This window comes from Rhineura floridana, chromosome 19 (assembly GCF_030035675.1).
Source record: "Rhineura floridana isolate rRhiFlo1 chromosome 19, rRhiFlo1.hap2, whole genome shotgun sequence".
Lineage (NCBI taxonomy): Eukaryota > Metazoa > Chordata > Lepidosauria > Squamata > Rhineuridae > Rhineura > Rhineura floridana.
In genome coordinates, this window is record NC_084498.1 from 5,892,184 (window position 1) to 5,915,219 (window position 23,036).

Sequence of the window (23,036 nt, forward strand, 5' to 3'; positions counted from 1 at the left end):
GCTTGATCTACCCCCCCCTCCTGAGTTTCAGCCAACAAATCTGGAAAGTACTCCCCTTGATCCTTGGCAGCATAAGATAACATAAGATTACCCCTAGATTTGTAAACTTTCATCATATTCACATGATAAATGTGATCTCGCCTTGTGGAATGGGGATAAGCGAATAAGTAATTAGTGCTAGTCAGCTTTTCCCGGATGATCAAGGGACCTTCCCATTGTGAGGTTAATTTTTTGCCTGGCACTGCCTTCAGGACAAGTACCTCAGCTCCAATAGGGAAACGACGGACTTTGGTTTTCCTATCATATAGGGCTTTTTGCTTTTCCTGGGCTCCTTTTAAATTCTCCTGAGCCACTTCCCAGGCCCCTTGCAGAGTAGCCTTTAACTTCTGCAAGTAAGCAGTCACTGGAACTGGAGATGAACTAATCTTGTCTTCCCACTCAGCTTTCAGCAAAGCTAAGGGCCCACGTATCTCCTTCCCAAAAAGTAAATAATTGGGCGTGAACCTTGTGCTCTCCTGAATGGCATCATTATAAGAAAACATGACATATGGAATTCCCACATCCCACTCCCCAGGATGCTTCATGACATACGCCCACAATAGTTTTGTAAGAGACTGATTAAATCTTTCACATAAACCATTGGTCTGATGCGAGCCAGCTACCGAAATCAAATGTTCTACTCCAGACACTTCCCACAGCTTCTTGATCAACTTAGCCACCAACCCTGGACCTTGATCCAAAAGCAAAGTCTTTGGAAATCCCAGCCTGGAGAAAATCCCCAGCAAAGTTTTAGCTATACATTGTGCAGTGATACTGGTTAGGGCTATCACTTCCCCATATCTGGTTGCAAAGTCTATGAAAGTTAAGATGAATTTCCCCCCAGATTTGGATGTGGGCAGAGGACCAACCACATCTATGGCCACGCGTTCAAATGGCTCAGTCATAATTTCAGACACTTTCAGGGGTGCTTTTGCATGATCTTGAGGATATCCTGTGCATTGGCAGACATCACAGCTGGCACAGAACTCCCGGACCGCCTTGCTTATCTGAGGCCAATACAGACTCATAGTGATCCTAGATAGGGTCCTCCTGACCCCAATGTGAGCTCCAAGGACCGATCCATGGGCCAGCTCCAGCACACCAGCTCTGTACTCTTGTGGCACAATCAACTGTTTAGCTGCCCTCCAGTCTATTGCACTCCCTTTAGGGATGAACTCTCGATATAACAGTCCACTGGACCAGAAAACCCTCAGCCTTATTTTATCAGATAAGGTTCCTGGGGTATTTTCTGCCATTTTTCGACATTCTTCTAGACTGGGGTCTGTCTAATGCTTGTTTAAACTTATCAGAGTTAGTAACTCCACTTCTCAACAAAGCATTGGATTTCTCTGCTGTAGCGGCATTAGCATCTGAATGCAGCTCCTTTGAGTTAGCTGCCTCTCCTTTCTCAGCATCACGGCTTTTATCAGGCGTTGCTATGGAAACTGTCCCAATCTTAGTGACTCTAGCAGAGTCTGCCTGTCCCAATACATATTCCTCTTCTAGTTCCGCTGGCTGTTCAGCCTTTTGGGCTTGACTGCATGTTACAACTTGCATTGAAAGTCTTTTAAAAGAAATATCGTTCCCCAATAAAAAAATCCAGGGAGAATTATTCTGGTCCCACTGCGCTCCTTTATAGCAAATGGGAATCTTAGCCACAGTAACTTCCACTGGTGCTCCCCCATACGGGTTAACCGTAAACTTCACTCCCGGTAGGTATTGATAGGGCTCAACCAAACGGCTTGCCACTGAGCTTAGTTCTGCGCCGGAATCCCGGTATGCATTAACAAGAATCTGGTTGATATAGATGGGCTCTGTAAATTGTTTAACAGCCCATGCCCGTTGCCCAGGCTCAATGAGGGTCACATTAACATGCTCCGGGGCTTGTCCTCCCAGCCCGCACTCACCCCACTGGAGTCGACAGGAGCAACGGCGGCACTTGGTTCGACAACTGCCTCCCTCAAGGTCCATTCTTCCTCACTGGCATCCTTAGACGCTTGTACAGGAAGTCCAATAGATTCAACACCCCCTGGCTCTGCCATTTCTGCACATCTCACTGGTGCAACAGTAGGGATTTTGGGGCATGCTCCTGCTGGTTTTTTCAGGGGTTTGGAACTTTGCCTTTTTACGTGTCCTTTTTCGTGACAATTAAAGCAGATTACTTTCATTTGGGGAAGTAGAAGGTGTTTGTGCCCTCGCAGGATTATTTCCTTCTCCTTGTGCCTTCGAGGGGTTCCAGGACTTCTTCCTCCCCTCCCCTCCGCCTCCTTTTCCCGCGGTTGCTCTTTGAAGGCTCCCGTCTTCCTAAGAGGCTGAAAATGCTGGCTCTCGCTGCCACGCCCACGGTTTGCAGCTAGCTTGTCTGCAAGTCGACCAGCTTCCTTAATGGTCTTAGGACCTTGTACCCAAACTATAACTGCCAAATCTGCAGGAAGTCCTTGATAAAACTTTCCCCACACCATCAGATCCATAAAGTCTTCCACAGTAGCAACTCCTGCAGCTTCTTTCCACAAACGCAGGGCCTTCATGGTTCTGGCCGAGAAAGCAACGTAACTTTTTTTGGATGTCTTTTGTATCTGCTCATATTTACGCTGACAATAGTCCTCATTCAAGGCAAATGCTCTTGGGCCATCTCCTTGAAGAAGGCATAATCATCTGCTTCCTCTTGAGCAAGAGATCCCAATAACTCCATTAATTCTCCACCAGCTTGGCCTCTCAGTAGCTTCATCCATAGTTCTGGGGCAACATTCTGGTCTCCACAGGACTGCTGAAAAACTTGGAAGAACGAATGCACATCTCCCCCAGCCATATATGATGGCAGCAGCCGCTTATCAACTTTTTCCAAAGCACTCTTGGGTCTGGACTGCTGCTGTTGGGTTGTATTGAGCTGTAAGCCCATCAATCCCCTTTGCAGCTCGATCATTTCTCTTAGCTGATCTCAGCTCTTCCCACGACTCTCTGGCCACCATTGGAGATTTGCTGCCCCTTTCCTCCGGGTTTTCCATGGAGCTCTCCCTTCTGATGCGCCCTGGAGGTCCTGCAGTGGGTTCCTCCCACTCCAACTGCAGAGGGCCATCCTCCTGGTCAAACTCTGAGTCTCCCGGCTCAGACATTGCCTCCCTGTTAGCTTGGGATCTTGTAGTTGTCATCCCTGACTCGCTCACAAAATAAAAAACTTGTCTGTATGAAGTCTCACCCTTACAGGAAACAGTTTACCTTTAAAGGAACCAAACGCTCTCTATACCAAGGTGTGTTTACTTGGAACCAATGATTTCTGATCCCACCTCTTCCACTATGTCAAAGATCCATCCCCCTGGGGTTCCTTACCCTCAGTATTCCAAGGGGGTTCTTTGCTTCTGAGAACAGTCCCCACCCTGAGGGTGATTAGCTTTAAGGAATCAAACTACTATTTCTCCTTTTGTATATACCAACGTATCTACTCTTAAACAAACCTTGTATAAAAGGTTTGTACTGGCTTGGAACTAAGGATTCTAAATCTAGTGCTGGAAGGCTGAATGCTACGGATTGATTAGTGAGGGTAAATCCCTCTAAAATCACATAGTTCTCTGAGGTCCCTTCACTCAGGGGAAGAATTTAGAAAGAAGGGTGGTGGCAGTGAATACCAGAGATAATTACTTCCGTGGAAACGGAGGAGTGTGTCTGAGAAGTGGGAACCCAGTGGGGTGGGGACTGTTCTCAGAAGCAAAGAACCCCCTTGGAGTACTGAGGGTAAGGAACCCCAGGGGGATGTATTTTTGACATAGTTAAGCAGCATCTGAAGGACCAAAGGTCTCTGCTGATTGGCGATGGCTCTTTAGGGTCTCAGACAAGGCATTTTTCCGGGGCTACTTGGAGTTGTCCGGGATGGAAACTGGGATCTTCTGACCATAAAGCATGTGCTCTACCACTGGATTACAAGGCACCATGCGAGACTGGATCTTATGTTGTGTGAATCTTTTCTCCAAATGTTGCAAGTTGCTAGTTAAAGAACTACTAGTACTAAAACACATAACCCAATATAATTAAAAGTGAAGTATTTTCTAATGCACAGCGCAGATATTTGAAAAAAAAATTGTGAAGAAAGAATATGTTCAAACCTTTTCTTTATCAATAAGGTCCACAATCCTCCAGACATACACTTCTGCAGTAGGCAACATAAATGCATACACTATTTTCAAAGCATCTTCTAAAGAAGAGGAAGTATCTTGTTTAAGAATGTACTTTACCAGCATCTGGAAAAAGACATACATCAGTACACTATAGCACATACAATTTCTGTAGATAGTACGTTATAGATACACAAGTTTATCACATGACAGGGTATCTTACGTGTAAGTTTACATTTTTACATGTGTAACTCAAAACAAGCACATAAAGGAAGGCTGCAATCCTGCAAACAATGACATCCTTATTCTGTTCAAATGACTTGCACTTATTTCTGTCTATTTTTCAAAAAAGAGAGGCCAACTTACCAGTATCATTTGTTTATCATTTAAAAGATTGGTGTCTCTTATTCCATAACTCCGTAAAAGTTTCTTCATTTCCATCAGCCTGTAACCTTCTTGCAAAAGTTTCACTCTGCAAATATAATGAGGCTGGTTTAACGGGTCAGCTTTTTGGCAAACTGACAGTCCAAATCTAAGAAACAGTTTCAGCAGCAGCAACACCACAAATAAATTTATTGTTGTTGTTATGCGTCTTCAAGTCGATTATGACTTGCGACCCTATGAGCCAAAGCAACTAAAACATCCCCAGAAGGAGCAGGCTCACACAGTCCTGTGCCATTTGCAACTTAGGCCATCTTCCCTCCACCCCACCCCCACAAAAAAATTATTCATATCAGCGTAGGGGCAGGGAACTCTTTTCAACCCAAGGGCCACATTCCTGCATGGTCCAACTTTCCAGGGCCCACATGCTAGTGACGGACAGGGCCAGGGGTAAAAGTAGACAGAGCAATGGGTGCAACTCTTACCTTTGCACAATTGGCTACTTTCCAGCCATGCAGGAGACAGAGGTTTCTACATTCCCCGCAACCCCAGTCTCTCCATCCAAGTAAGCAGAAGGTATTATCACAGCTCAAGGACATATTCCAGCCGTGCAAAAGCTGGTGAGAACCTCAAGGGCCGGGGAGAGAGATCCAGAGGACCACATTCACCCTCTTGGCCTGAGGTTCCCCACCCCATACTAGTACAGTAGGGCCCCACTCATACAGCGGGTTATGTTCCGGACCCCTGCTGTAAAGCGAAAAATGCTGTAAAGCGGAACTCATTGAATAGAATGGCGCGCAATGCCTGAAAACTGCCGTAAAAGCAGAACAAGCGCCATATGGGTGGGGCTTTAGTCTAATTGCGTCTAATTGAGACCGCTGTATTAGCGAATTGCTGTAAAGTGGGGCCCTACTGTAGTACAAAACTACCACTATGAATTACAGGTGCCACAGTGAGCTGAAATCCATGGTTGCTCTATTGGCCTCTCACTTCTGTCTTTTTTTAAAAAAAAACCCACCTTGCACAGCTAAGCTGTGTAAGAGATGGAAAAAATGAGACTGAATGGCTGCTGCTCTACCAGCATTCAGGGACAAGGTTAAATTTAATTTCCACCCGCAGTTAAAAGTTCAGTCTGTGAAGAGTAAACATTAAGGTTTTGAACCAGCTGGGCAGCCAACACCTTAATACTAGGAGAGACTCCAAGCTACTCAGGGAGGGCCCATAGTTCAGGGTCAGAGCATGTATTCTGCACACAGGAGGCTCCAGGTTCGGGCATGACATCCCTACTTTAAAGGGATCTTGGACATCAGGGCTGCGAGAGAACTCATGTGTTGGAAGAGGGAGTGAGTTTGTGCTGAGTGACTGTGCCCCGCTGCCAACGTGAGTGCAGGCAAAGATGCCAAGGGGCCCCACTGATGTGCACACAGAGTTTCCTCATTTGGGAACGTTCCTGGCGTCAGTCCCTTGCGAGGAGCAGCTCTACATTTGTACATCTACAAGCAGGTAGGGCTTCTCTTACTCCTGAGCCAAACCATTGGCCCATCTAGCCAATATTGTCTCTACTGACAAGCAGAATCTCTCCAAGGGTCAAGTTCTCTCCTGATGTGTCTGTGTAGGCACCCCTGATGAAAGGCAGTTTCAGATGATTAAAACACCTGCAGAGCTTTGGCTATGGGGTGGTATACAAATGTAATAATAATAATAAAAATTGTCATGCCAGCTTGCCAGCCTTGCCCTGGCCTGTATTCAAAATGGCTAAATCCCAAAGCCTTGTGGGGAATTCTTCCCCTTGACATCTCCCTTGTTAGCTTGCTAGCAAGCAGTTAAATCTTTGATGTTCGTTCATCACTGTGACTTGGTAATTTTACAACACAGCTGTATCAGCTTACAGTAGTTTTGCACCTTCTTATCAGTGGAAGGGGCCTGGTTCCGTCAAGGCCGTAAAACTCCTTGCTTTGTTATGGGAAACCAAGAGGAGGCGCCAGGTGCTGTGAGAACATCGTTTTTTCATCCCTTTGATGAAAATGTTAATTGGTTAATTGTCTCCGGCTGGAAGGGAATTTTCCTCCATAAGAGGAGGCTCAGAACTCTGGGTTTGTGTCCCACTTCGGAGCACCACCTTGCCTATGGTGATGGTCTGTTGTGGCTCCATTTTCATCCTGACTTGCAACTCCCTGAGGGGAAGAAGGCTACCCATTGAAAGATCCTATGCTCTTGTAAGTATAGCTAGGCAGACAGCTTTGTTATTTTGATTTGTGCCAAGAAACTTTCCTTTACCTTTGTTACTAAACACCTTACCCGTTTGGGTGTATGGTTTTAGGATTCAATTTGCTGCTACAAATTATTTGTGTGTACCTTTTTGCTTTTTGTAACCTTTTTTATGCTTTTCTTATTTTCTTTTTAATAAACTTTAATTACTTTAAACCAACGTGTGTTTATTCCAGAGAGAGGGGTCAGTTCCTAAATTCAGTCCTTGCCATTTGACCACAGCTACCGTGTAACAGAGAAACGTTTTTACCTAAGACTTCAGAAGGCACCAGGAGTGTATCCAGACTCTGGTCCTGAGAGGCTCAGGTGTTTAAGTGGGCTCTGGGGTTCCCTTCGCCCCAGCTGAAGGGTGGTGGCAGTACTACCTTGCAGGGTTGGTGTTGACGTGCACAACCTTGGCAAACCAGGATTTGCTGGGATCAATTGCCCAAGGCTGGGGATTGACTCCTAGGACAGTGAGAGCAGACGGGGAAGGGTTCCCCGCTTTCACTACAATAATAATAATAGCAGCAGCGTGAACAGCATTCAGATAGTGGTTACCTAATTACGTCTTTGCATAAATACTAAGTTGAGCAGCTTGCAGCTGGAAGAGGCTTGAAGAAACTGAAACTATCAATGTTGGCCTGCTGGTTATCCAGCTAATATTTTAGTGTTATATATTCTTCCAGCTCCAAACTTTATCAAAGAGAGAGAACACTCTTAAGCCAAACAAGGAAAACTCCCTGAAGTCACAAAGGAAATCTCCCTGAAGAGCAGCGATAGCTAACTTGGTGCCCTCCAGATGCTGTGGACTACAACTCCCATCAGCCCCAGCCAGCTTGGCCAATGACCAGGAATGAGTTCCAGAGGGCACCCTGTTTGCTATCCCTTGTGTTAAAAGGCTTAGAGACATGTGTGGGTGGGTGCACGCACGCTCATTCTCTTACTTGGCATGGTCTGTGTCCAGGTACTGTTGAACGAGCTGTTCCACTCCTGGACTCCAGGGAACCACAGCACTGTGCATTATTGCCAGTATTCCTTCAAAGATCAGCTGTAAAAGAAAAGTCCTAAGACCAACGTGCCACTGGAATCTCCTTTCAGCGCCAGAGGAGTTTCAAGATGAGAAAAGAGATCCCTGGCACATTTGCACTCTTGTCCTACTACTCACATCTATGTTGGACATGCAGCCCAAGATGGCTATGGCCTTTGCTTCCCAAGTAGTGTCAAAGACAGATGTCGACCATGTACAGTACCGTTTTAGTAAGTCCTAAAGAGAGTTTTAAGAAACAGCTTAGAAAGCTAATAAACAACCACAGCATTATGGTTGAAATTGTCTATACAATTGTCTAAATACAACCTTTTGGGGAATAATAGAAGTCATTTATTATTATAATTCCTATTATAGAATAAATCTAATGTTCCAAATTTTATTTACTCTCCTTAGATTGTTATATATTTGCAGTGGTCACCTGTAAGGGACCGTTTGTCCTTGTATATTTGTTTTTGATTGCTGTAAACCGCCCAGAGAGCTTCAGCTATGGGGCGGTATACAAGTGCAATAAATAAATAAATAAATAAATAAATACCATAAACGGTGTTTCTTCATGGATGACGAGAGGACTCCAAGCGGGTTCAGTAGCTTCCCCTGTAGCTCAGAGACAGGAAACTCTTCAACAGACTTTTAAGCTCCTCCCCTCCTGCTGAGGCTCAGTTCATTTCTTGTAAAGCTTCGGAATTCAGCCTCAGTTTAACACCAAACATAACACGTATAAAGAGAAAAAACGACCAAACTTGACAATAACCAAGAGCATTAGTAACACGGTCTATTGACCAACAGAGAACATATCGGAGAAGTCATGGCACTCATAGACTTTGTCCCATCCACCATATAAACTCTGCAAGGGTGGGCCTTGGAGACCTCTCGTCATCCATGAAAAAACACCATTTACGGTAAGGACAAACCGTCCCTTCTCTCATGGATGACAGAGGTCTCCATGCGGGACGTACTAAAGCTGCAGACCTAGGGTGGGATAGATGTCGACAGGACTTGTTGTAAAACCCTGCGGCCAAAAGCAGCCTCAGCTGAGGAGTACAAATCAATTTTATAGTGTTTGGTAAAGGTGTTCGGAGTGGACCATGTCGCTGCTCTGCAGATATCGGCCACTGGAACATTTGTGGAAAAAGCTGCTGAAGTAGCAGCAGACCTGGTTGAGTGTGCTGTAATGTGCAAAGGAGACAAGTGCCTCATAAGGCAGAGAAATACACATCTTAATCCAACGTGCTAGTGTGGCGGAAGACACTTGCTTTCCCATAGTGGCTGGATGAAAGGACACAAATAGTTAATCAGAACGTCTAAAAGACTCTGTGCGGGAAATATACACCTTTAGAGCACGCCTTAAATCCAGCGAATGCCATGCCTTCTCCTTGGGGTGAGAACAGAATGAAGGTAAGATTAACTCCTGTTGTCTGTGAAATAGCGTGTTTAGTTTAGGCACGAATGCTGGATTAGTGCGCAAAATTACTCTATGAAAAGAACATAAGTGCTTTTGTATGGATAGCGCATGTAGTTCCGACACCCATTGCGCCGACGTGATGGGAACGAGAAAAACTGTTTTAAACGACATTAATTTCAGTGGCACGGAATTCAATGGCTCAAATGGAGGTTTCTGCAGCGCAGCCAGAACAATATATGTAAGATCCAGGTTGGAAACCGGTGAACAACTGGTGGACTAAGAGTAGTAGCTCCTCTAAGGAATCGCTTCAACCATGGATGCATTGCTATCGAGTTGAAGTCCCTGATTTGTAAGACAGATGACAAAGCTGCCTTTTCAGAGTGTTAGGTCGCATGCCCTTCTGAAGCCTGTCTTGTAGATATAACAGCACTTCATAGACCCCAGCCGATACTGGTTCAACCCCTTTTCTGCCACACCAAGAGGAAAACATCTTCCACGTTGCCTGATAACTTTGAAGGGCTGATGGTCGCCTGGCCACAAGGATGGTAGTCACCGCCTCTGCCGATATGCCTGAATTTAACAGCTGTAGGCGTTCAATTTCCAGGCAGTTAGCTGAAGCCATTGGGACTCCGGATGTAGCAGTGGACCCTGATGCAGCAGGTCTGGCCTTGATGGAAGATGAAACGGGGGTGATATGGCCAACTGAATGATGTCTGAGAACCATGGACGTCGTGGCCAGTATGGGGCCACTAACACTACACTGGCCCTCTCTGATCGAATTTTCTTGAGAACTCTGGATAACAGATTAGACAGATTCATGGAGGACAGGGCTATCAATGGCTACTAGCCGTGATGGCTGTGCTCTGCCACCCTAGTCAGAGGCAGCATGCTTCTGAAAACCAGTTGCCGGAAGCCTCAGGAGGGGAGAGTGTTCTTGCACTCGGGTCCTGCTTGCGGGTTTCCCCCAGGCACCTGGTTGGCCACTGTGAGAACAGGATGCTGGACTAGATGGGCCACTGGCCTGATCCAGCAGGCTCTTCTTATGTTCTTATGAGGTGTTGGAGAGAAGGCATAGTGCAGGCCCTTCAGCCACCTGTCTGTTCCACGTTGTGAGACAGGTACCTCGAGTAAAAACGTTTCTTCTGGTGATTGATCTCCAAGGCAAACAGATCTATGGTGACAGTTCCGAACATAGACTGAAGGGATTTGAATACCTCCATTGAGGGCGCACTCCCCCGGGAACAGTTGTTGCCGACAGAGCCAGTCGGCTGTCACATTTAGGTGGCCCTGGATGTACTCTGCTCTGATTGAGGAAAGATGCTGTTCTGCCCACAAAAGTATGTCCATGGCTTCCCTTTGTAGTGATAATGACCGTGTGCCCCCTTGCTTGTTCAAGTGAGCACGGGTTGTCATGTTGTCGGTTCAAATCAAAACATCTGGAAATCTGAGTGAATGAAGAAAGTGATGAAGCGCCAGGTGTGTTGCTCGAAGATCCAACCAATTGATGCTTCTGGTTGACTCCGACTGTGACCACTTGCCCTAGATATACTGGCCCTGACAGTGAGCTCCCCATCCTTTGAGGCTGGCATCAGTGGTGATGAGAGAGCGAGGGGGATCGTACATCGGGACACCCCTTCGCAGATATGCCTCTGATTTCCACCAAAGAAGAGAAGTCTTGACGCTGTGGGGAATTTGTACATAGCGGTGCCTGCAGTGTGCAATGTCCTCCTGATAGTTTATTAACAGCCACTGCAGCGGGCGAGAGTGTAGGTGAGTCCAAAGAGTAATCCCTATGGCAGAGGCCATCATGCCCAACTTTGCCAACTTCATGTCTGCTGATGTCATCCAAGCCAGGGAAGTCAATAGGGCCTTGATTTTGTAAACCCTCTCCTGAGAAAGGGAAATAGATTGGTGAACTGTGTCTATCTATGCCCCCAGCTGCTGTAGCTGTTGTGATGGAGTTAGGTGACTCTTCATGGCGTTCACCAATGTCCTCCTGGGCCTGGTGAAAAGACTTGGATCGGATCAGCAAGTCGTCCAGGTAAGCATATATGTGTAGGCCACATACCTGAAGGCTGGCCACTAATGCCGCCATTACCTTGGTGAAGACACTTGGAGCCGACGACAGACCAAAAGGTAAGGCTTTGAATTGGTAGTGACCTCCGTTGTAAGAGAAATGGAGCAGGCGACGGTGTGCTGGGAGAATGGGAATATGAAGGTATGCTTCCTTCAAATCTATTGAGGCCAGGTAATCTTGATGTTGTGGAGCCTCCTTGATGGATGTTATGGTCTCCATCCTGAACTTCTGCTGGATAACAAAGTGGTTTAGGAACTTCAGGTGGAGTACCGCGCGCCACGTTCTGTCTTTCTTCCCCACTAAGAAGACTGAGTAAAGCCCTGTGAAACGCTCGTGGGAAGGAACTTCCTCTATTGCAGAGATGTTCAGCAGGTGACATATTTCGTTGAATACTGCTTGTTGCTTTACTGCAGAGCTTGAGACCGGGGAAGGAATGAACTTGGCTGGTGGATACTCCGACAGTTCTATCTTGTAACCTATGTTCACTATTTTGAGTACCCAACAGTCCTGAGTGGACTCTTGTCAACGGTAGAAGAACTGAATGAGTCTGCCCCCTACTGGCGGAATCTGATCTGAGTGAGAAGCATCTTTGGTTCTGGCGTGCCTGTCTTCCTTGACCATAAGTGCCTCTGGAAACGTTAGGTTGCTGAGAATGTTGTTGAAAACGAGATCTGTTCCAAAAGGGACGGCCACTTCTGAATTCTCTAGTTCGACTCGGGTTCCTGGAACCACGAAAGGAATGAAATACCTGAGCCGAAGAAAAAAGGACGTCAAAACGAACATCTGTCCTCCCTTCTTTGGAAGGGCATCATCTTCTTCTTGTCCCTTGTCTCCATCAGAACATTCTGCAACGCTGCATCACCAAACAACTTTGTGCCAGAAAAAGGGACAGAAGCCAAATTCACACAGGAGGAAAAGTCCACATCCCAGTGGTTCAGCCATAGATGTCTACGAGCGACAGTTGCTGCTGCCATGGCTCTGCAGGAGAACTGGACAGAATCCATGGTGGTGTCTGGTATGAAAGACAAGGACCTTGAAACTTTTAGTAAAGATTTTCTTATCCTAGTCGGATCTTGATCCACATTATCTAACAGCTCTTCGATCCACAGCAGTGCTGCCCTGGCAAAAACCGACGCAGCCACTGAAGCCCGAATTAAGAACGTCATGTGAATGTTTAAGGGCAGTATTTGACCTGCGTTCATTGGGATCCTTTAGTTGCGCATCTCCATCCCGGGGCAGAAGCGCACGGGAAAGCAGAGCAGAGATGGGACCATCCACTGCTGGAGTCTGAAGCTGCTCCATGACGCCTGCATCTAGAACATAAAACTTTTGGCAATATTAATACCCTTTCTACACTGTACTGGGGAATCCCACTCTGCTTTCATTATAGCCTTGAATGGAGCAGGCAGCAGAATGCATCTAACTGATGTCTTAGGGATTGGTAACACCAATGCACTTTTAGGGAGTGGTTCCTGCTGCTGCTGCTGTTGCTGCTGTGTGGAAGATAAATCTAAGGCAGTCATGACTTTAGCAAACAAGGGAGGAAAATACATCTCCAAAAACAGTCTAGTTGACACTAGATCCTCTGTGCCCGAATCATCACTCCAATCGCCCCCATCTAGCAACACATCTCCCTCAGCCTCTGATGCTTGACCCCTGGTAAAAGCAAAAAGGCTCGAGGACGGCAAATTATCCTGCTGCTGCCCAGCAGAGTGCCTCTTTAAGAGGGGGGGATCCAGACTCGTTGTGCCCTGTGGAGGGGGCTGTGTACGCTTAGCAGCGCTTCCTGAAGACAGCTCCTTAATCAAATCTCCCATCATAGCCTCTCTTAACTGTTGGAGCACTGTTGGAAAAAAAAAATCAGCCCATAAAACTTGTGGCTGTTGCTATTGCAGCAGAAGCCCTGACATTTGCTGGGACTGCGAGACTGGGCGAGGGGGGTTAGGGACATGCAACCCGACTGCCCCTGTTACATACCGTTGTTCCGTGCAGCCATGCCAGACTTGTAGAGAAGCTCCTGCGTTCTCTTTGTCAGAGGATAAAGGCTCTAGGCACGTAGCATTATTACGCGTTAGGAAAGGAGGCTCAGAGAAATGCATTTGCCGTGCTGCTGACAGGGCGGGCATGCATGACGTCAATGGTTGTTGTGGAGAATGCGCTTGCCGTGCTGGTTGCAGGGCGTGAACGCAAGACGCAGCGTTTCGGGCACATTGTGAACAATCAGGCGGCGGCAGCTCACTATCTGAATTTGCGGACCTTATGGTATTGCCCTGACCAAAAATGGCAGGCGCTGCTACTCCTTCAGTTAAAATGGCGGGTAAGGTCGCTCCAGTATACAAAATGGCAGCCGCAACTGCTTTCGGGCCGCTAGAGCCTGACGTTGCGCTTCCAATTACAACCGCTGTTGCCGCTTCCCGCAACCCCTCAGGACAGGGAACCACGTCCGTGGACTCCCTACCTGGGTACACTTCCATACCAGAGCCACGTCTACCACCATAGCTGGAAGAAGTGCCCTCCTCAGGGTCACTAGTGATCGATGGCTTATTCCTGCTAAAAATGGCGGGAAGCTGCGAAGACTGGGATCTGAACACGGCTGTGGCCAAGTACTGCCCATATTTAGCCTTTTTCTTAGAAAGGTGAGCCTTAACGCTGCGTTTCTCCATATTAAAAAAATCGATTAGGCAGCCAATAGCAGAGCAATAGTTCAGGCAAAGAAAAATTGGCTGAGGAGAAGAAAATTCTGAGGTAACTGTTAAGACAGCTTTCAGAGAAATAAGAAATAATAGGACAGTAGAATTAAGGTTTGTTTGTTTTTAAAACAGATAGAAGATGACGAAGAATCAACAGTTTGTTGAGGACAAGGAGCAAACTAACTGACAGGTAAGGTATTTAGTATGACAGAAATTATTCAAAATAATGGTCATAAACATGAAGGGAGGGTATAAAATATAAAATATCTTAGATTAGCAACTGAGAAGAGAAATATATCTAGTAAAGAGAATAGAGAAATCAGGCAAGATGTCTCTCCCAGCTGACAGGAAACTAAAACTGAGCCTCAGCAGAAGGGGAGGAGGTTAAAAGTCTGTTGAAGAGTTTCCTGTCTCTGAGCTACAGGGGAAGCTACTGAACCCGCTTGGAGACCTCTGTCATCCATGAGAGAAGAGCTGTACGGCTGAGGTTTGAACAAAAGACTTCGCCAAGTGAACTCAACAGCAAATCCATTTCCAGATCTAACACACACCACCACAGTCTTCTCAGTAGCCATCTATACTCACAGAATCATACTGACTTCACTAGGACTATACCAGGGGAATAAATCACTGAACAGCCCTCTAAAGAGGAGTCCGTGCAGTTCTCACTCACTCAGTTCAAGCAGGATTGTCCCAAAGACAACACTTAAAATATAGGGGACTTATAGAAAAAGTGCATGCATTTAATGCACAGTGTTATGCAGATTAGGCTAGACCTTTGTAATTTCATATTTTTAAAAGTCAGAACAGGCATTGCTCTACCCAAGACAAGAAGCATCTGGCCTGATTCTAAACAGGAACATAGGCATACAAGGACCACAGAGTGGGGGCAACGGCTTCCCTCAATGCATATCTAACATTTTCCTTTAATGATGGCAGTTTGTTCCATTTTAAAATGGAAGTGATGGGATGGATCTGTGTTCAATTTGCCTGAATAAATAAATTTGCCTGTAGGAATAAATAGCTCTGCGTTAATTTTGTGCTCTAGCTCAAATTCTAGTCTTTCTATGCAGGATCAAAATTAAGTTGTACCTGACTTTAAAAAACAATATATATGCTACTGTTGTGATGGCCGCTGTTAATGTCTTGGTTATTTAATGCTACAAAAAAAAAGAATGTACCTTTATGTACTGCAAGAGAACTTCATCTTTTTCCAGATTATGATGGTACATGTACGGTTCAATATACTTCTCTAAAGTGACTGGAATGAGTTCTGCTGCCAGAACTTTATCAAACATATGAAAAACGATAGTATTTGCATTTTCCTAGGGGACAAAAACAAAAAACAAACAAACCATGGAAAAATGATCTCTGTAGCAAGATGAGCAGCACGCAGCATAGATTATTCAATATGAAAACCCAACCTACTGCTCTAAAGGCTTCATTATAATTGACTCCACCCACCAACACCAGCATTTTATTTTGATTTTATAGACAACATTGTCCTGTTGTCATCAGCCCATCCAGTTCAGGACACCGTTTCCAACAATGTCAATTTCCTTGGGGAAATTCACAAGTAGCACTTTACAGACAGATTTTTCCCCCTTTAGCATCAGCTAAAGGCCATAATTGATATAGCAGCCTTGTATATCCAAATTGCGCAGTGGCCACATTCAGACAATCATAATTCAGCTTAATAAGAAACTCTCCTATGGGGAAAGGCTACAACATTTGGGTTTTATTTTGTTTTTAGTTTAGAGAAAAGGCAAGTAAGAGGACACACGTCAGAGGTGTATAAAATTATTTACTATGTCGAAGAGGTGGACAAAAGTTTTTTTCTGTCTCACACATAATACTAGAACTTGGGGACAATCCAGTGAAGCTGAATGCTAGAAGATTCAGGACAGACAAAGGAAAGTACTACTTCACACAGAGCATAACTAAACTATGGAACTCGCTCCCACAAGAAGTAGCGATGGCTACCACTTTTGATGGATTAAATAAATTCATGGAGAATAAGGCTGTCAATGGCTACTAGCCACAACGGCTATACTCTGCCTTTACAGTTGGAGACAGTAAGCCTCTGGGGAATGACGAGTGGGGAGAGTTCTGTTGTGCTTGCGGGCTTCCCATTGGGGCATCTTGCTGGCCACTGTGAGAACAGGATACGGGATTAGATGGGTCATTGGCCTGATCTAGCAGGGCTCTTCTGATGTTCTTAAGCAGAGAGATGAGATTTTGGTTGTGTTCTTCATTTTGTGTAAGGAAACAAGCCAGGAACTCTTCCATTAACTACAGTTTCCTGTTTCATCTTGATTGAGAATTTCAGAAAAAGCCAAGATATGAAGCCATGGTTCAAATTGACTTAATTCAGTGGTCCCCAACCTTTTCGGGCCCAGGGCCACATTTGGAAATCTAAGAAATCTAAGAAACTGTTGCAGGCACCACAAAAATACCTATTTCACAAAATAAAAACTGGTGATATTCAGAATCATAACCTGCACCTACCCAGGACTCTGGGCATACAGACCCAGGAACCCTCCTCACAAAACAGGCAACTCACCCTCCGAACCAAACAGCAAAAACAAAAAACCTCAATTTAAAAAATAAAAATCAGGAAAGGCAGAGGGCCTTTATAGGATCTGAGGGGTATAGTGGACCCCATGGGTGCCACATTGGGGATCATTCCAAAGCAGTTGAATCATAGCATCCCGATATCGTTGTACAACACTGAAGAGGAAATACAGTCCAACTATCAGCCACTGGATGAAGACCTGTCTTCACTCGCCATACATGAACTTCTTCTTCTTCTTGGAGATCACTCGTGACCGAGTAAGATTGTTTTCCAAAATATAGTCTTTAACAATGGATCCGTCTGAATCTGTATTCACTGCCGATGTACCAGTCCATGACTAGGGGCTTCTGGATTTCACGGTCCTGCCCCTGTTACCATTTGCCAATCGCCATGGGACTTTTGTTATGGAAGATGCCTGTGTGTGAATTTGTTTTATGTGGGGAGATCGGTGCACGACAATCAACACACAATCTTGACAGAAAAAGGCTTTGATCCAATGGCATGGGTACCATGACGATTGGAAGTCCTTTATCTGCTGCAGCCTTCACAGCTATTGTAACATACACATTGTTATCCTCCGCCTGTTCTGCCGTTGAGGACATTCTTGGATCCTTCTTTGTCTGGTTCCTCTCCCTTGACCTTACCGCCAGGGGTGACCCTGCTGGGAGCACATGACTCCCGATGGCATCGCTCACAGGGTTCATTGGAACATGCAAGCCCACCCACCACTACAAGGTGATGATCCATGAACTAGCTACAGGCTGTATATTAAAGAAATTAGGTGCTTACCAAGCTACATAGTATGCCGTTACTAAATTCTATGCGTAACTGAATGCAAACGTATTTTATTATTCATATCCTGCCCTTCCTCTCAGGGTAGGGTAAAATAAAAATGGAATAAAAACTAACAAGTACACAATATTAACGATAGGAGAAGGGACAATTATAAATCCGCTTAGAACTAGAGCCCCTCTATAAAAATCCGAGCTGCATGCTATAACCATTTAAGAACATAGGAGGAGTCTTCTGGATCAGGCCAGTGGCCTGTCTAGTCCAGCATCCTGTCCTCACAGTGGCCAGGTAAATGCCTATGGGAACCCCGCAAGCAGGACCTGAGCGCTGGCATTCAGAAGCCTCCAACAGCAGAGGTAGACCGTAGCCACCGTAGCACATCCAAAAGCTTGGGCCAACAACCATGTACTAACCTAGTGCTGAAAGAAAAGGGAGTCTGCACCAGTGGTATCTCAACAGCAAAGGCCATCAACAGGCAGGGCGTTCTCCAAACAGAGGCAGCCCTCGAATGTGTTACTGTGTGACAGATAGGTCCTGGAACGGGAACACTAAGGAGAGTCTCCCCCAGGGCTGTGGAGTCGGTACGTCAAACCTTCGACTCCGACTCCTCTATTTTTCTACTGTCCGACTCCGACTCCTTCATAAATGGCAAATGTGTATTAATTTATTAATATTAAAATATAAATTTTATTCTGAAGCCGGAGTCGGAACATTTCTACCGACTCTGACTCCACCCAAAATTGCTTCCGACTCAGACTCCACAGCCCTGGTCTCTCCTCCAGTCAGGACAACATGGGGGGAGGCTCTCTTTCAAGTCATTCATTTTGATTATGACATCCCAGTAAAGCGAAAAATAAAAACTACAAATGCTGAGTTATACCTCTCTGTCTTTCCCCTCCTCAAAACCTTCTTACCCTAGGTTTTTTTCGCTATTGTTATGTTTGTGATATTGATATAAACTAAAGTGAAATTCAATAAAAATATTAATAAAAAGCAACCATAGTCTTTTAGCTAATAGGTGTTTACTAAACTAAGATGCAATCATCTGAAGCAGGCCACTCAATCTGTACTAATGTGTTTCTCATACTTACATCCCACCCTTCTTTCAAGAAAAATAGGATAGTAAATTAAGGGGTCATCTGATTATATCCTCACAACAACCCTTGAGGTAGGTTAGGCTGACAGTGTATGTGTGTGTCACTGGCTTAAAGTCAACCAGTGTAACTCATAGCAAGCAGGGATTCAGACTGAGGTTCCCACAGCCTGAGTTGGACATTCTATTCTTCCGATTGCTTTTCAGAGATAAAATAGTACTTTTTTTAACACAAAAAATCCCAACACAGGCACCACCCCAGCACAGTTTTAATGCCATGATTTCTTGTACCTTTTGAAAGTTACAGAGGGCCAGCCTACAGTTGTATTTCTTATAGAGGTCTACCAAGCCCTGTAAAGCACTGACCAATTCGGTTAGACAACGGACCTCCTCACCATCAATGTCCTTCTGAAATACAAGTGAACAGTGAAATTTCACTAAGCCCAAACTCTCATTCTGGACAAATGATTAAAAAGAGAAAGAGAGAAATGTCAAAATTCTGTAAAATTGTGTACTTTTAAAATTCTGCACTAATTAAAACCAATACAATCGTTGCCTGAATGGGATAAATTAAGAGTATGCAGGTTTCCCCAAGGAATGCTAGACGCACGTACACCTGCACAAAATACTTGTGCACTCGTTCCCAAATGTGGTTACATAAAAGCAGAATCCTTACCAAAGAAATGCCACACCAGGAAGATGCAGATCCAAATTCACCTGGATCTTTGCTGGTAAAAAACACCTGTGCCATTTCGAGTCCATTTTCTGGCCAATTGGCCTGTTTTGAAAGATGAAGCATTAGTGAAATTTCTGGAGAAACGGCAATATGCAAGGTTTTTCAGGGGAAATATTAATGTTACCTTATCAGTTAACTCAAGGTTTCGTGCTCTTTGCTCCAGCCACTTTGCTATTCTCTTCTGGAAGATAAGGATCAAGCTAGGTTACATTTTTTTAAAAAAGTTCTTACATCCAGTGCTTTTACATGATGGTCCCTTCAAGGAGACACCAGTAGGACTTATGATCAGGTTGCACCTACTTAAGCTACCAAGAACATTTTACAGGAAAAAAGGTGGCTATGCCCACAGGTACAAAACAGAAGTCATCTTTTTCTCCATACAATTCCCCAGGAATGGCTTGCACATTATGGCATACATCTGCTACTCTGATTTTAAAAGGCATTTCGCCCAATGATATGCTTACTAGCTGCTCAGAGCATCTTGTAAATGTAAATAAACAAAAAATAAAGGCCCTCAGTCAACCCCACAATTAAAATCTGTTGGCCCATGTGTAGAAATATTTGTAGATATGCAGAATACTCCGTATGTCTATGGTCCGTTCCAAACACTGGCCTGGGAGCAGCAAATCAGCTAATTTCACTTCAAAACATAGAATGAAGAAACTCCTGCCCGATCCCTAGGCCACATGGATTTTCCCAGGGCTAGGAGTTCCACTGCCTGAGCACCACAACTGAGAAGGCCTTCTCCTGCATTTCCTCCAACTGCACGCCAGGTGGAGGCAGAACACGCACATGTCCAGTGGACCACCGGTGCTTTCAGACAATTTAACAGCAGTTTCCTTGTAAAAAATGCATAAAGCACCAGGGCTCAGTGACATACAAGAATTTTCGTCTTCTAATTTTGGGCCCCACTTCTGATCTTGACTTACAGCATTTTTTATACTATTTATTTCTAAAAAAAAAAGTCATCCACTTTCAAGCAATACTCTTTTTCTAAGATTTTTTATGCTAAATTTAGTACCCAGCAACAGGTATTAACTTTACCTTAATGCTTTTTAAATATTAGCAAGTATCTGGAAAAATGTGTTGCAACTCCTTTCACCACAACTAGTATGCAGCCCCCTCTACCTCCCCCCATCACCAGGTCTTAAAAAAATAAATAAGTGAATCTGCCTATTCACTAATCTTCGCTAACAGAAATGTTATAAATGCAGAGGTTGGGAAAACATTTTTCCCCTTGTTGGGGACCACATGCCAATGGTAGACAGGGCCAGAGCTCATGTTGGGCAGGGCACCGCTTCTCTCTCTCCCCCCCTCTCACTCACCACTTCTCCCACTCACTCCTTCTCCCACTCACTCCTTCTCCCCCCCTCTCTACCTCCCCCACTCCCACACTCCCTCCCTCTTTCACTCACTCCCTCCCACTCTCAGTCCCCCTCCCTCCCTCCCACTCTCCCTCCCTCTCCCCCTCACTCACTTTCTCCCTGCAATTTCCCCCTTTACTATCTACATGAAATTAGGCCAGGGGCCACATGCGACCCCTGAGGTACAGGCTTCCCACCCACGCTATAAGTAGTCCCCTTATCTCCCAGTAGATCTTACCTGTCCTTGGGGCACAACTCGCCTTGCAAAAGGAAGAACAACTTCTTTAAACCACAGGCACAGTTCTTTGGGGGAAACCGTTGTAGGGATTGCGTCAAGCAAGTTATCCAGCATTTGCATGCTAAAGCCACTTTCAAAGTCTGCCTGGAGAGGAGTAAAGAGACATGTTCACAGCCATCAGACCAATAACTGTGGTGGACAATTAATGACTTGAGAATGCCTGAAGCTGCTTTCTTACACCAAAGACTACTGGTCCGTGTAGTTCATTACTGATGTCTCTTGACAGGCAGCAGCTCTGAGAATTTAGGCAGAACGTTTTGCCAGTACTGCTACCTGAGAACGTTTACACAGAGGTGATGCAAGATGATCTACAGGACAGGCATCCTCTTCTGCCTGCCAGGGAGAGCTTAGCCAAGATCTGGCAGGAGTGTATGTAGCCAGATATTTCAGGGAGTTCTAGATACTTCAGTAGCAAGAAGTGGCAGCGTGGAGAAGCACAGCAAAATACAGCAGGTGGGCTGTCCACTGAAAACATCTGTAGCAATTTACCTGATGCCTTATCCAGAGGTATTGTGCAGAAGTGAGATTTCCTCCTTTTAGCAGTAAAAAGATGTCCCCGAGGAAGTCCTTGTTGTTCAGAAATTCATGCCATGCAGTTCCACTAGGACAACAAAAGGTTGCGCATTCAACCACAGCCCAACAAAAACATACATTCCACATATGTAAACATAGGTGCAATATGTAAACGGGGTGATAATCTACAGAGGGTTCTGCTTTCAGCATTAGGGTACAGTAACCCTAACCCTGAATATTTGGATTAGGTGATATAAGAAAGAAACGGAAAAACAAATGACCACAGAGAAATTCCATTAGCCAAGCCTTGCTTATAGGTTCAGAACACAAATTATAGCTAGATGACAGCACACCCTGAAGCCAGGAGTGGTCAGATCTGCAGCTGCTAGTAGAGCCTTGAGTGATTAGCTGCAGAACACCAATGATTTCTGACTCCTGATCATTTTACAATAGCAGAAGTGAAATAAACCCTCCCTGCCACCCTCAATTATACTGCTGAATTGAAGAAAGCTTGGGGTAACCAGGAGTGGATTATTGTACGGAAAGGCTATGAGCTCTGTTCAGTTCTCATACTCAAAAGAAATTCCTGGGCTCAAAGTTCTTTAATTCTAAGTGTATGTCTTTTGCAACTGGCTCGACGGTGGATCTTGAGGTTCTAGTGAAAACAAAGTAGTTCCTGCAAAACTGACATCTCCTGGGTCCTGCCTTAGGCAAAAAGCATTTCAAGTTCATCCAAATATTTGGAAAGTAAGCACACTGGTGCATATAGGAACCCTGTTGGGTCCCTGCTTTTATGTCCATGGAAAGTGCTAACACTTCAAACCCCCACTTTCTATCTCCCCTTGTCTTGCACAATAGAAAAAAAATCAGGCTAATATCAGCCAACATACATGATTCTAGAAAGTATCGTGATTTACACATAGGCACCAAAACAAAACCAATACAATAAAAAAAGAAAAGTTAAACCTGAACATCTCTGGCCCAAATGCTCCATAAAAGGTTGTTAGCTTTGCTTGCGCCTGCAGCACCTGGATGGAGACAAAGCCAAATTCTTGGACATTAAATTGAAAAGGTATCTGCCAGCAGACTGACAGCTTTTTCAGAATCACCAGTTCAGTCTTCCCACTGGGTATAATAATAATAATAAATAATAAAATTTTATTTAGCAGACGCCCATCTGTCCGACTGAACGGACACTCTGGGCGACGTACAATATAAAATACAATATAAAATACAATCTGCTCATATACATAATCATCACATTATTAATATCATAACATCTCATCTGAAGACCATCTTACATTAATACAGTGTAAAACCTAACCCACCCCAGAGATCCCATAGGCCTGCCTCAAGAGCCAGGTCTTCAAAGCTCGGCGAAAAGTCAACAGGGAGGGGGCATGCCGAAGGTCAAAGGGAAGTAAGTTCCAGAGGGTGGGGGCCACGATCGAAAAAGCCCTCTCCCTGGTCCGCACCAACCTAGCTGTCTTAGTCGGTGGGACCGAGAGAAGGTCCTGTGAGGCTGATCTTGTTTGGCGGCATATTTGGTGATACTGGAGGCGCTCCTTCAGATAAACTGGGCCGGAACCGTATAGAGTTTTAAAGGTTAAAACCAACACCTTGAATTGGGCCCGGTATACAACTGGCAACCAGTGTAATTCAATCAACACTG

At 45.1% G+C, this 23,036-nt stretch overlaps 1 protein-coding gene across 4 annotated transcripts in view; it reads right to left on the reverse strand.

Annotated features, from left to right (window-relative positions):
- KNTC1 (kinetochore associated 1) overlaps positions 1 to 23,036 on the reverse strand; it is a 139,432-nt gene that overhangs the window by 83,435 nt on the left and 32,961 nt on the right. For all 4 annotated transcript variants that reach the window (XM_061602350.1, XM_061602352.1, XM_061602351.1 and 1 more), the window contains 11 exons: positions 22,331 to 22,392; positions 21,341 to 21,452; positions 20,792 to 20,935; positions 19,314 to 19,370; positions 19,130 to 19,231; positions 18,745 to 18,861; positions 15,175 to 15,318; positions 7,942 to 8,040; positions 7,721 to 7,824; positions 4,512 to 4,617; positions 4,137 to 4,271 (listed from right to left, as the gene is read on the reverse strand). In XM_061602350.1, coding sequence (XP_061458334.1) covers positions 4,137 to 4,271; positions 4,512 to 4,617; positions 7,721 to 7,824; positions 7,942 to 8,040; positions 15,175 to 15,318; positions 18,745 to 18,861; positions 19,130 to 19,231; positions 19,314 to 19,370; positions 20,792 to 20,935; positions 21,341 to 21,452; positions 22,331 to 22,392 — 1,182 coding nt within the window. The remainder of the gene's footprint in view (positions 1 to 4,136; positions 4,272 to 4,511; positions 4,618 to 7,720; positions 7,825 to 7,941; positions 8,041 to 15,174; positions 15,319 to 18,744; positions 18,862 to 19,129; positions 19,232 to 19,313; positions 19,371 to 20,791; positions 20,936 to 21,340; positions 21,453 to 22,330; positions 22,393 to 23,036) is intronic.